Source organism: Podarcis muralis, chromosome 5 (genome assembly GCF_964188315.1).
Source record: "Podarcis muralis chromosome 5, rPodMur119.hap1.1, whole genome shotgun sequence".
In the NCBI taxonomy this organism is placed as follows: Eukaryota; Metazoa; Chordata; class Lepidosauria; order Squamata; family Lacertidae; genus Podarcis; species Podarcis muralis.
In genome coordinates this window covers 4,205,457-4,218,707 of record NC_135659.1, presented here as the reverse complement: position 1 = coordinate 4,218,707, position 13,251 = coordinate 4,205,457, and the positions used below count along the sequence as shown (strand labels likewise).

The following is a 13,251-nucleotide window of genomic DNA, read 5'->3' as shown; positions in this document are numbered from 1 at the left end:
CTTGGTTTATAATGTGGCTTTATCTAGCCAGCATTTTTTTTTACTTATACCGTGTTCAGATGGCTCTTCTTGCCTCTAAATTTATTTTTCAGCTGCCCCAAGAAAGCCAGATAGCTCTTAAGTTTCAAGCTTCTCTGCCATTAGAGAAGCCAGTTTTGATCATTTTGCTCCTGTCTTCATTGAACAGCATCCAAAAACAGGGCCGTTGCCACTGCCAAAAGTTTTTGTAGTGGTGGGTAAGAATCTTAAGTTGTTTGCCATAGCTATTCTTTAAACTGTAAGATCTCTGAAGCAGACTCCAACATCTGCCATAACAAAAAAGGCATCTTAGGGGAGTCGTGACACTCTTAATACCAGGTTTGATTAAAAAACACTCAGTGTGCCCATCCCATCTTAATCCAAAGCAGTCCACTGCTTCTTGTTGGCGCAAGCAAACCACTGGGCATTCTGAGTAGAATTCCTAGGTTGGGTTGTCTTGTGATTTATTACTGATCCTAACTCTTGAAAATGCAGTTTTCTATCTCTGGACTGTATGGTGAATTAGTGGTGTTTCAGAAGCTCCTTGGCTATGAACATCCTTAGCCTTGCTTTAACTCAGATTTGATTTGTTATGAAGACTCTGAATGCACAGTCTTCACGTGCTCAGTTTTCCCAGTGCAACATAATACATACTTAGCAACTTAATGCATTTTTAAATATTTTTCAGGATCACCTGTTGTTGCCTGCTACCACCCATAATAAGACCAGACGACCAAAGATGTCAATAGTATTGCCAGCAATAAACATCAGTGGTGAGTGTTATGTTTAACCTGTTGGAGAAGTTATTTTACAAAAGTCCAGTTGACTATATTGCTTATGGAAATGTAAGTCATGATGAACAAAGCTTGGAAGTGTTTATTTATAATGATGGTGTCGTGATAACTTTTGTATTCTTGAATAAGGGCCAGCAGAATGAAATGCTTTTCCTGGACCAGGCATCCCCAACCTGCGGCCCTCCAGATGTTTTGGCCTACAACACCCACGATCCCTAGCTAATAGGACCAGTGGTCAGGGATGATGGGAATTGGTCCGAAACATCTGGAGGGCCAAAGGTTGGGGATGCCTGTCCTGGACTAGAGCACTTCAAGAGGCAAGGGTGAGGAACTGAGTGTTAGAATATTTTAGAAAAACACCCACACCTTTACTTCCAAATTTAGCATGTCAAGGTGGGGAGGGGGCAGCAGGGGGGAGGCTTCTGCTTAACTTTCTTCCTGGCACGCCATTGCATGCAACAGTACATAAAATATAAAGGCAAACCAGCATGCACATATTTGTTATCTCAGGAGTTTTTATTGGGTAGTGCTAGTCTGCTAGCCTGGATGCTACTGTTTGTTATTGTTGTTGTTTGTTCTTTTCTATTGTTTAATTGTCCTTGGACACCATTCTGGCTATTTTATTACAGAGACCCAGTGATTAAGTTTTTATATATATAAATAATGAATAGAGGCTAAATGTTTCTTTTAAGCTGATCATTTGGGGAGGTGGTTGTGTTACAAAGTAAACAGAAAAACAGGGAACGGTATATCTGTTGACTCCACTTTTAATTCAGTTTGTTTACGTTTAGTGAGAGACGTTTTTGTTATAGACATCTTGCAGTTGGGGGAAAGGAGGGGGGGTTGTGTCAGCATCACGTGGGTAGGTCCTTTGTTTGTGTAAGGTAAAGGGACCCCTGATCATTAGGTCCAGTCGCGGCCGACTCTGGGGTTGCAGCGCTCATCTCGCTTTACTGGCCGAGGGAGCCGGCGTACAGCTTCTGGGTCATGTGGCCAGCATGACTAAGCCGCTTCTGGCAAACCAGATCAGCACACGGAAACTCCGTTTACCTTCCCGCCGGAGTGGTACCTATTTATCTACTTGCACTTTGACTTGTTTTCAAACTGCTAAGTTGGCAGGAGCAGGGATCGAGCAACGGGAGCTCACCCCATCATGGGGATTCGAACCGCCGACCTTCAGATCGGCAAGCCCTCGGTTCAGTGGGTTAGACCACAGCGCCATCTGCGTCCCTTTTGTTTGTGTATTTATTTGTTTTTATTGGTATTGTGAAATGTTAGGGGTTCCCAAGCTTGGTGGGTTGTGTTTAGTTGATTGCAGTGTGTCTCATTTGTGTGAGGAAGGCAGGCTAGGTTGTTGGGTCAGGTTAGCCATATGGATTCGTATGCTGTTGGAGGGGATAGGTCGTTGTCCTGTTGCGCTGTGTATGTAATGATGGGGAACCACAATGGGACTAAAATTGTTTTCTGACCAGGAAGAATTTCTGCCAAAGGAATGAATCAGTCTGCATCCTAACAGTTATATTTTCCTAAACTTTATGGCAACGTAAGGGCAACAATCTAACCACACTGTAGAAAGGGAAACAGTTATAAAATGGATAATACTTTGGTTTTGATATTCATTTGCATGCAGAATGTTTCCAACACCTATGCAGTGGGAGCCATTTCTTAGTAAAGCTCTGAATTTTAACACCTGCAAGCATGTGGTTTATCGCTTGCAGGCTGAATTCTGATATGGAAATCTTACAGCTTCTTTTGAAAACTGCCTTTGATTGCAAAGGGGAGCAAAGAGTGTTTCTAAAGAACGTGAAAAGAATTGTTGTAGCATGTAAGAAACAAAGATTTGGGAAGGAAGAGGGATCGTGCAGCTATGTTGTCTGATCTTTAAAGTCTTCAAGTGTATTTACTGGGACAAGAAAGGGTATTGGGTGCGGTGAGGGAGTCAAGCACTGAGAAAACAAAAGACATCAGTTCACAAGGGTGAATATTAGTCAATCTGTTTAATAAAGTAGCTAGGGATAATTGATTTCATCTCTCAGATGAATGAAAAAATTCTGCATGCATCTTTGCCTCATTCCAGTTATGGAATAAGAATACCTCTTGGTGTGAAGATGAAGTGGGAGCTTCTGCCACTTTTGTGCAAAGGGTTGTCTCCCTTTTTCTTTCCTCCCCCTGTAGGTCATTGTAGCCTGGACAGCAACTAGTGGTAGTTGTTGGTTGTTGTTGTTTTAAAGGAGAGTCACATTGAGGGTGTGAGAGGCTTGTAGATTAGCCACCACCTTCCCAATTGGTAGCAAATTTGCTGCCATAACAATAGCAACCCTTCCACACATCCCTTTAAATAACACTTTAAATAAAAGCCTTTGGGTTGGCAGTTGGGGGTGGAGAGGAAGATGATTTACCTGAGGCAGTAAGATTTGGACCTTGAGCTTCCAGAGGCTGATGTAGATACTTGGAACAGGTGTTTTGATCGCAGAAGTGGACAGTAGGGCCTGGCTAGATGTCCCATAGTTAGATAGTAAGGCTTAGTTAGATGTTCCTGGTTAGATATCCTTACCCACAGCCCAGGGACCCGTGTTCCTCTCTCCATGAAGCTCAATAACAATGCAACCTCCTCATAATTCTCTTGCCCATTACAGCCAGCTCTGGGAATTTTATATACATAGGAAGCCTTTTTTGTGCTAGGCTAGCTAAATCTTCTGAATCAAGCCTGCAGTAGTTCTTCACCATGATTGTGAGTAGACAGAGAAATCTTATTTATTTCCATCCTCCCCCTCCCTTGGCCAAAGCTGGGCATTTTTTTCCTTTGTACCAAGGAACGTGAAAAGCTATTTCAGTTCTGTTCAACAGCTGTTTGTGCAGTTGCAGATGTTACATTTCTATCAACGCTTTTATCCCAAATCATTTAGCTTTTTCCAGCTGCTGGTTCTAGGCTCCAGCAACTCACTGTAAAAAATGAGTTGGTTAGATTATGCTGTCAAATACCTTGGGTAGTGGTTTTATAAGGGAAGGAGCAGGGGCCATGTCTTTTAGAGGCTTTCTATACCATAGGAAGGATGTAGCTGCTTCTTGAAATACTTTCAAAGCCACAGTAAGTTTCCCCACTGATTTATTATCAGGCTTAGTGTAGCAGCATGTCGTGAAATAACTGCCAAACTGTGCACCATAAACTGAACCTAATTTAAATAAAACAGATTAGACTATGAACCTAAAATACCCACCCACAGAAAAGGCTGCCCAGCTGTGCATCATGAAAAGTAAATTAGCTTTCATTGAAAGATTTGGTTTAATCTAAATAAATTAGACTTTGAGCCCACAGAAGAGGCTGCCTGTCACATCTCCACATGTTTCTCCAGCCGAGCCTCTTTCTGTTAAGAGCAGGAAGACAACAGAATGAAGAATAAGCCTCTCCTCCCCATCCCCATTTATCACCAGCAGTTGTCTTTAAGAAGTGCAGTTCCATTTAGTTACCATTGGTAGACTTTCCTTCCATAAATTTGCAGAATCCCATTTTAAACCTCTCTCTACCTATGACCCTCACCACAACTTATAATCATAGAACTGTAGCGTTGGAAGAGACTCGAGGGTCATCTAGTCCAACCCCCTGTAATGCAGGAATCTCAGCAAAAGCATCCATGACAGATGGCCATCCAACCTCTGCTTGAAAACCTCCAAGGAAGGAGAGTCCACAACCTCCCAAGGGAGACAGTTCCTCTCTCGACCAGCTCTTACTGTCAGAAAGTTCTTCCTGATGCTTAGTTAGAATCTCCTTTCTTGTAACTTGAAGCCATTGGTTTGGGCCCTACCCTACAGAACAGGCGAAAACAAGTTTGTTCCATCTTCCATGTGACAGTCCTTCAGATATTTGAAGATGGCTATCATATTTCCTTTCAATGTCCTCTTTTCCAGTCTCATCCGCATCTCCCTCAACCATTCCTCATAAGGCTTGGTTTTCTGGACCCTTGATCATCTTGATTAGCCTCCTCTGCACACATTCCAGCTTGTCAGTATCCTTCTTAAACTGTGGTGCCCAGTATTCCAGGTGTGGTCTGATCAAGGGAGAATACAGTGGTGCTATTACTTCCCTTGATCTGAATACCATACTGCTGTTGATGCAGCCTAGAATAGCATTAGCTTTTTTGCTGCTGCATCACACCATTGACTCATGTTAAGCTTGTGCTCTACTAAGACTCTTGGCAGCAAGTTCCATAAATTATGGTTTTATATTTTGATTTTATTCTGTGAAGTGCCTGGAGACCTCCAGCTATAGGGCGGTATAATAATAGGATCTCTGCCCATTAACCTTTTTTTTTTTTTTGTATTTATATTAAAGATTTTCTTGATTTACAGAAGTATGTGTAATGTCTCTCTCTTGTATTTTTTCCATGTAACATTATTACAAATCAGTTTCATTTGTTGAGACATTAGGAAGAAAAGGGGGAGAGGGGTGGAAGATGGGTGGGGGTGGGGTGGGGTATTGACATCCTCTCAGACTTTTGGGGGCCCCCTTTCTGTATCTGAGGTTCTGTCAACTTTCCCTTAGAAGTCAGTTCGGGAAAGATTTTCTGCAGTCTTTCGTTGATAATAAGCAATAAAAGTCTTGTCCTGCTGGGATTCAAATGAAGTTGGAGCCTATATAGTCTCAGTGTGTCTCAAAATGTTCCCCAATGCCTTACAAATCTGAATGCTTCCTATGCACGAAGATCCCTCAACTCTGCCTTATCCCATCAGTCTTGTACGTGGGAAAAATAGTGTTTCCAAGAACGCTACCTTAGAAGCCCTGTCCAACTCAAAGTCAGCTGATTCTGCCACCTCCCCACCAGAATGGTCAGATTGTAAAGAAGGCTGTGCCCTGTTCACTGTTCCAGGATATGCTCTGAACATGGACTTGTTTTTATTTTTCCAGTTCAACTCATACTGATACTTGTGCATACAAAACCAAATGTGAATCAATTTTTCCATCTCTTGGTTATGAGATATACTTGCAAGGCCATGGCAGCCCAACAGCTAAGGCTGTTATAGCTAGACTGACATTTATTTATTTATTTATTTAGTTTGTTTGATTGATTGATTTATAAGGTGCCTTTTATGGTAAGTGGAGGCAGTGATCTGCCCTTACAAGATCAAGTGGCCGAGCTGACCTTCCACAAGGCAACCATAGTAAGCTCTGGTGGAAGTCTGTATTTCACCAAAGAAATCCAAATGTCTCTTCTAATTTTAAATATCAAGCCATAACACTTGGAAACAATATGAGTGTGCTTTCAGACTTTAAAATGCACTTTTGGAAGATATTTAAAGGCAGCATTCTGTTAGAATCCATAGAGTCCAAAAGCAGAGATGGGCCATCTTGTCCATAACACTTTTACTCTCGTGCATCATTAAAAGTAAATGGTGTGTAAGAAGAAGAAAAATGTAAAACATGCTTTGGGCAGAGGGAACACTGGTGGCCAGGCTCCTGGAATGAGTGGTAACAATTTAATAAGACATATTCAGAAGAATCAATATAAATGTGGGCCATACCCTACATTAAAAGGAAGGAAGGGCCTCCTCCAAATGTAGGAAGTTATATAATGGTAAACGTTTTGTGCTGGAGTGGGTCTTTGCAGATCAGTACAATGTTTAGCATATGGAATAATTTAGCGCAATAAGCTACTGAGTCACAGAACATCATTGGATGTAACAGTAGACTGAATGGTACATGTAAATAGGAAGCATGCAGAGTGACAAGGAGGCCAAAGGGATCCTTAGAAGTGAGCAGCACAAGAAATAGCTTCTCTGCATTTCTCCCCTTTATATGTGGAGGCGGGGTGTTTATAGGCTGCTTCCATATTTAAAGCAAATTCCGAAAGAGAGTAACCACAAGTGAAAACAACAATTCTACAAACGTGTAAAAAGTAGTTCGTAGTTTTAAAGCCCCGGCATCCCTGACTCCATCCAAACAGCACTTTCTTGTCCCTGTACTTTTTGCACTATGAGGGTGGGGTTCCTTCTCTGCCCTTTACCCAACTCTCCACATATCTGCTTATGCATGATTCCATCACTTGCAACTAAATGAAAAGCCACTCTTCATTGCAGTCATCCAGCCAGGGTCAGCTGCTAAAGATTATTGTACACAGCAAGAAACTGGAGCTTGCCATCCACTCAGAGGCCACTGGCAGGAGCATCTTTATGTTCTGCTGAGATTCCTTGAGCTTGAAGAAGAGCAGAACTCTTAGACCTTGCACTGAGCCCCAGAGAGCCTTGGAAAGCAGTGAGACATCTCACTGCTTTCCAAGCAGTTTCTAGACACAAAGAAAAACGGATGATCCCTCTCCTCTTAGCTCAGAGGAAGGCAAGGGGCCTCTCCCGCAGTCACACTGGGCCGTGGAAGCACCCTAACTTGCAGTGTGGCATCACAATAAAACCTCTGGGGCGAGAGGAGCAGCATTGGTGAGAAACAAGGAATTCGGCTGACTACCAAGGCCAGTCACAATTTGGTCATTTTGCAGCGTGTGTACTCTTGACAAGGAGCTACAGCAAGTGTCCTGAGTGCTTTGATACAACGCACCCATTTTAAAATAACTGTTTGCCACATTTGTTTATTCCTTTGAAGTATTTGTTATCTAACCCAAAAATGTAATGTGGTCTCTTCACACAGGAAGATGAAGAGAGAGGGCATGTCTTGATAGTTGAAATGATTTGGTCCTTAGTTGAAAGCTATTTAACATGCTTTGATGGAAGTCGATGTACCATGTTCCAGAATGTTGAGGAGTCTGGGATCTTGCCATTCACTGTCGGTTGTCAGTCACTCTGGGACTGCGGCGAAGGATAGACTTAAGAATGTCACTGAGGAAGGCCAGGCTTGGCCAGATGGGGGAGCGGAAGGGGCTAAGGGAAGGTCTGGGAAGGGTGTGTTTGACTGTTGGGAAATTGGGAAAGGGTGGGTTTGGCTGGGTGGTTCTCAGTTTATTAAAGCTCACTCTGGTTCTTATGGACCACTTTAAAAAATGTATACATTCCAAGGTATATGCATATGTGAGCAAAATATATTTTTACTTCTAAAACAAAGAGGGCCACCCTTGATTAGAAAAAATGGCCTGAGTCTTTTTATATATAAAGGTTATTGAAACTGCTTGAGAGTTCATATGTGTTTAGTCACTTGGACAGGAAACAGTTGAGAAATTAAATATAAAAGCAAATTCTTCAGGGATTTTACATCCTGCCTTGTTTTTCTAAGTTGCCGCCTTTTGTATTAAAGCAACAGAACCCCCCCCTTTTTTTAGAGAGAGAGAGAGAGAGAGAGAGAGAGAGAGAGAGAGAGAGAGAGAGAGATGATAGAAGCTGGCTAGAATGATTTGCCTCTTTAATGTTCTGGGGAATCTGGCTATAGTTCTCAATGTTGAATGGAACAGAATCTCCACCCAAAAGCATCTGAAATTGAAAATAAAATGTGCGAATTGGGTGAGCTTGCTGTAACCATAAGCAGATCTGCATAAATCTTATTGATTTGCATAGTTCTTTGAGCAATGATTGTGGTTTTCCTTGGCAGAGAATTAAGACTTTTCATGTTTAGCATTATCAGCTGTTTTACACATATGGGTTCTAATAGTCATATGGCTAAGTATATCCCATAGAATTTTTCTCTAACTAGTAAGAGTGTGGTTTGAAACAATGTGGTATATAATTATGTTGCTAAAGCAAAGGGTATCTATTCCTCTTCGCAGACTGGATGTGTGATGGCCTATGTTAGGCACTCAGTGAGGAAAAACAAATATTCTACACAAACATCTCATTCTGCCCCTGCAGTTGCAGGATTTTTATTTTCGAACCATTTTTATTTTGGTTTGTTTCAGTATCAGTAAGCAGAACATAAATTATGGTTTAGGATTAGTCTGTTTTAATCAAATACTTCAACTCTTCTACCTTTTGAATGGTTTTTGTTAATATTTAGGTCTGCTAACCCAGCGGCGTAGTGTGGGTTGCCCGCACCCGGGGTGGGCAAGCCGCCAATACCGCCAGAGCGCCTCCCCGGAGCCAAGCAGGGCTGTACTGCACTGCATCGCCTGCCTGCACAGGGGAGAGCCCTGTTGGCCAACGTGGCCCTTGGTGGGCGAATCCCCCCAACTCCTGCAGTGAGGACTACACTGCAGAGGCTGGACTACACTGGGGTCGTCCCTTGCCCACTTCCCTCTGTCCGCGCCCACTCACCGTGGGCCTGAGCTGCTCTGCTGCCTTTGCCAGGGTGGGGTAGGGATCCCTTTGGAAGCCAGCACCTGCATGGGAGTGCCTGATTGTACCCCCCCCCCATGCTACGCCACTGTGCTGACCTCTTTGGTGGTGGTGGCTCTTTTAATCTGCAGCAGGAGGTTTAAGGAAGTCCACTTCTCAACCGATCAAGCCCCCTTCCTCCAGGTCATGTGAGTCAGAGGCGGGGTGGGGGACTCAGGTGCCTGAGCCCAGGTGAAGGAAAAGGTGGCAGCAGCATCAAGCAGTCCTGCTCTGCAGGGTGCTGGGCTGAGGTTGTGTGATGCTGCCACCAGGTGCTGGAAGCGGAGGGAGTCCCTCTACTCCCAGCACTTGATGGCAGCAACAACGAGCCCTGGTTCAACCAAGGTTCAACATCGCGATGTGTCGCCAGATTGCAATTCACTGGTGATACAACGCAATGTTGGAAGGGTGACATCACCCAGCCCTAGTCTTCACAAAAAAAGAAATAAGCATAGCATTAAGATTATAATGCTTATAATCTTAGGGCAGTTGGACTTGTAGAACTTGTCATGTTCTGGTAGCTTCTGTGGATTTATTTGGATTGTAACGCAAGTATATGCCATTAGAGAAGAACAGTCAGGATCTTTTTGTAACCAGGAAAACCTATTTAATATCTCAATAAGGTCATCCAATGTCTTGAACTTCAAAAGGAGTATCTGCCAGGACTTATTTTTAAATTTTTAATGAAACAGTTCACAGATTTATGATAGGTGTCCATCCTGGCTGTAATAGACTGCATGCAAGAACTTTGCTGTAAACCATGCATTTCCTTGAGCTTTATATCATCTTTAACTTGTACTTATAAGAAGATGTAAGTATAAACATATTTCTTCAGCCAGTCCATCTACAGATGGTATCATCTTGTCGCATCCTGCCCTGTTCTCTTGCAGAGCAAGAGTTGACAGGCAATGTTTTTAGGATCATGGGAAGAGGGTAAATTTGGTGCCTCTTGTTCACAAGGGACAGATTGTGGTTAAAGCAGCCTTTTTACAAGAAAATACCAATCGTAGCATGTAAATAAATTACATCATTTTTATGTAGCCAAGTTAAAACAGGTGGAAAATTTGGGTAATCCTTGAGTTCAGCTCAATGCTGTAAAGGCATTTTGGCTGCACATGATCAGACAGCAGCTTTGATAGCAGTGAAGAAAAGGGGGTTGCCTGATGCTTTATTTTCTCTTACTACTTGTTGAGGTGTTTAGACTGAATAGATATCATGATTTTATGTCAGGAAAGGCGGGAGTGATCATGGATAGGTAATGTAGCTTCATCTCTGAACCTAATCATGTCTAGGCTTGGCTATCCTCTGTTTGGAAGATGAACACAGTTCTTAGCAACTTGGCAAGATTATTCAGCTAGTGGATCAGAATCTTCTGTTGGTTCCCTGCCTGACCTAAGGTGGGTCATAAAAGCAGCATTGCAATGCGCCCTACGCAGGACTCCCTTTGAAGGTGACTCAGAAACTACAATTAATCCAGAATGTGGTGGCTAGACTGGTGATGGAGAGTGGCCGCCGAGGCCACATAACACTGGTCCTGAAAGACCAACATTGGCTTCCAGTACATTTCCGAGCACAATTCAAAGTGTTGGTGCTGACCTTTAAAGCCCTAAACGGGCTCAGTCCAGTATACCTGAAGGAGTGTCTCCACCCCCATCATTCAGCCTGGACACTGAGGTCCAGTGCCGAGGGCCTTCTGGTGGTTCCCACACTGCGAGAAGTGAAGCTACAGGGAACCAGGCAGAGGGCCTTCTCAGTAGTGGCACCCACCCTGTGGAATGCCCTCCCATCAGATGTCAAGGAGATGAGTAATTATATAACATTTAGGAAACATCTGAAGGCAGCCCTGTATAGGGAAGCTTTTTAAGGTTAACGTTTTACTATGTTTTTATATATGCTGGAAGCCACCCAGAGTGGCTGGGGCAACCCACGTAGGGCGGGGTACAAATAAATTATTATGGTTATGATTATTATTACAAATCTGAAAAAGTTAAGTTCCACATATTGTTGGTACTTTTTCTCTCCCCCCGCCCTTTCTCTCTCTGCTTTGATTAGCATTTTACTTAATCTGAATGAATGATTAAGTCTCCCCCGCTGCCAGTTTTTATTGTTTTACAGCTTATGACTAGCAGTCTCTGGGATTCAGCTTTCTGCTTTTCCCCATCACATTTCCTTCTGCAAAAGCGTGGGAATAAAACAGGGTCCGAGAAATGAGTCAGGGCTGTTCTTGGGTTATGAAATCAGTCTGTCTAGGCTGAGCTCTCCATTCTCTGTCCATAATAAACCTTATCTTTCTTTCCATCTTTTCCCTTGCATATTGTTTTCGGATAGTGAGGAAAGGGAGATCATGGCTGATATAGCATCTGCCATGAAAGAGCTCCATGATATAGCTGTCTTGCTACATCCCAAGGGAAATTGCAGATTTGCTCTGGTCAAGGGACTGTTGGCTGCTTTCTGTCTCACACCTGCATTGTGAACACCCAACCCTAGTTGTTCTGTGCTTAAAAAAAAATCGAATCACATTCTGTCATACAAATTCTGTGGCAAGAAAAACTGAATTCTTTAGCTTTTGTAAATTATGCATATCAAGCAAATTTGCACAATTTTCTTTTATGATGTATAATTTTTTTCTACTAGCGTATTGTTTTACTTGACTTGAGTTGGGCAAGTATTGGAGCATCGAAGCTCAGCCCACAGACTGGAAACTTGGCCAACTTCTTGGCATCTGATATTTCAGGAGGTGTTACTTACACGCTTTCTAGCATATCTTCACACTCACAGGAGCTGGAAACTTGGATCTTTTCAAATGACAGTTGAGATTCTCAGAAAGTGACATTTTGTGGCCAATTCCACTTTCATTGCTACCATGGAATTGTGGGGTGCACTAGCCATATTTATAACCTGCTAAGCTGGGGGTGGGGGACCTGCAGCCCTTCACAATATTGTTGAACTACAAGTCCCATCATCACTGACCAGTTGACATGCTGATGGGAGCAGGCATCCAGCAGCACTTGCAGGACCACGGGTTCCTCATCTCTGGCAGGTTCCCCGTCACTTGCTTAGCCAATCACAACCCACCAGGTATGAGTTGTGACCTGCTAGTCCCATGCAAGCAGCAAAATAGGAGGCTTATTGGGCCCCTTTGTTCAGCTTAGATGTATCTGGACAGCTGTTTTCCTTCCACTTGTACTGACAGTACTGGAATAGCTCTTTCACAGCGAAGGTGGGACCAGGATGTGAGGAAAACAGATCAGTGAGATGCCCTTTGTTTCATGCCGTGTGGCACATTAAGGTCCCTTCCAATTCTACAATTTTAGGATTCTGTGTTTATACATAAGTAGCAATGGGATCCAAACAACTCTGAATCAGATTTTTTTTAATGTGTTGCAGAAGAAGCTGTCTCTTGTAATGGTGGTTGGAACTGGTTTTAAAATAGATTCTTGCATTGAAATGAAGTCCCTGGTTTCATAAGGCAAAAAGATACTTTTGTGTTAGGTCAACAAATGAAGCACTGAAGGGAGATCTGTCAAAATGTTCTGGTATGTGCTTGGAACATAGTGTATTTTTAGCCATTTTTTGCTGTTACAGCCCCATGGGTGTTTATAGTCTTATTTGGTAACACTTAGCAACTCTTCTGATGGAAACGTTGTCCAGACCACACTGGATGGTAGAGCTAGAGCAGCGCAGTTTAGTCTGAGTCACGGCATTTGCAGGAATTGAGCTGTGGGATGAGATACAGCTGCGCTGCTCAGATGCAAACAGTCCAGCCTCAGTCCTTGTTAGCGGCTGCACGCCTCCCCCCTCCCTGTCCAGTCCTGAGGGGCAAACTGAAGGCCGCATCTGCTCTGCCGTATTTCATTTTGCAGCAGATGAAACTGGTGTTCAAACAGAAGAGGTACATTGCAGAAATACATAGTGAATTTCGTTGTGAGATCTCTGGCTGAGATCCAGTGTTAAAATGTGTGCTTCGGGACTTCCTGTTGCCCTTGAAAATTGGGGGTGGGCTGAGCTGGTATTCTTCTTGAAACTATAGAATTTTGTCTGAATATGACTATCGAGATTTCTTCCAATATCCCTGTTTTCAAGGCAAATACTGCATCACAAACATACAAACAACTCTGGTGTAAATGTGCCTTTTGCAAACACCATGACTTGCAAAGTCAAGTGCCTTTGCATATATTTTACTGCTGGATAGTGT

General features: G+C 43.1%; 1 protein-coding gene across 3 annotated transcripts in view; it reads left to right on the top strand.

The window, feature by feature from the left end:
• Positions 1 to 13,251, top strand: part of LOC114598529 (cyclic AMP-dependent transcription factor ATF-6 alpha) — an 80,357-nt gene that overhangs the window by 50,906 nt on the left and 16,200 nt on the right. For all 3 annotated transcript variants that reach the window (XM_077928191.1, XM_077928190.1, XM_077928192.1), the window contains one exon: positions 707 to 791. In XM_077928191.1, the coding sequence (XP_077784317.1) occupies positions 707 to 791 (85 nt within the window). The remainder of the gene's footprint in view (positions 1 to 706; positions 792 to 13,251) is intronic.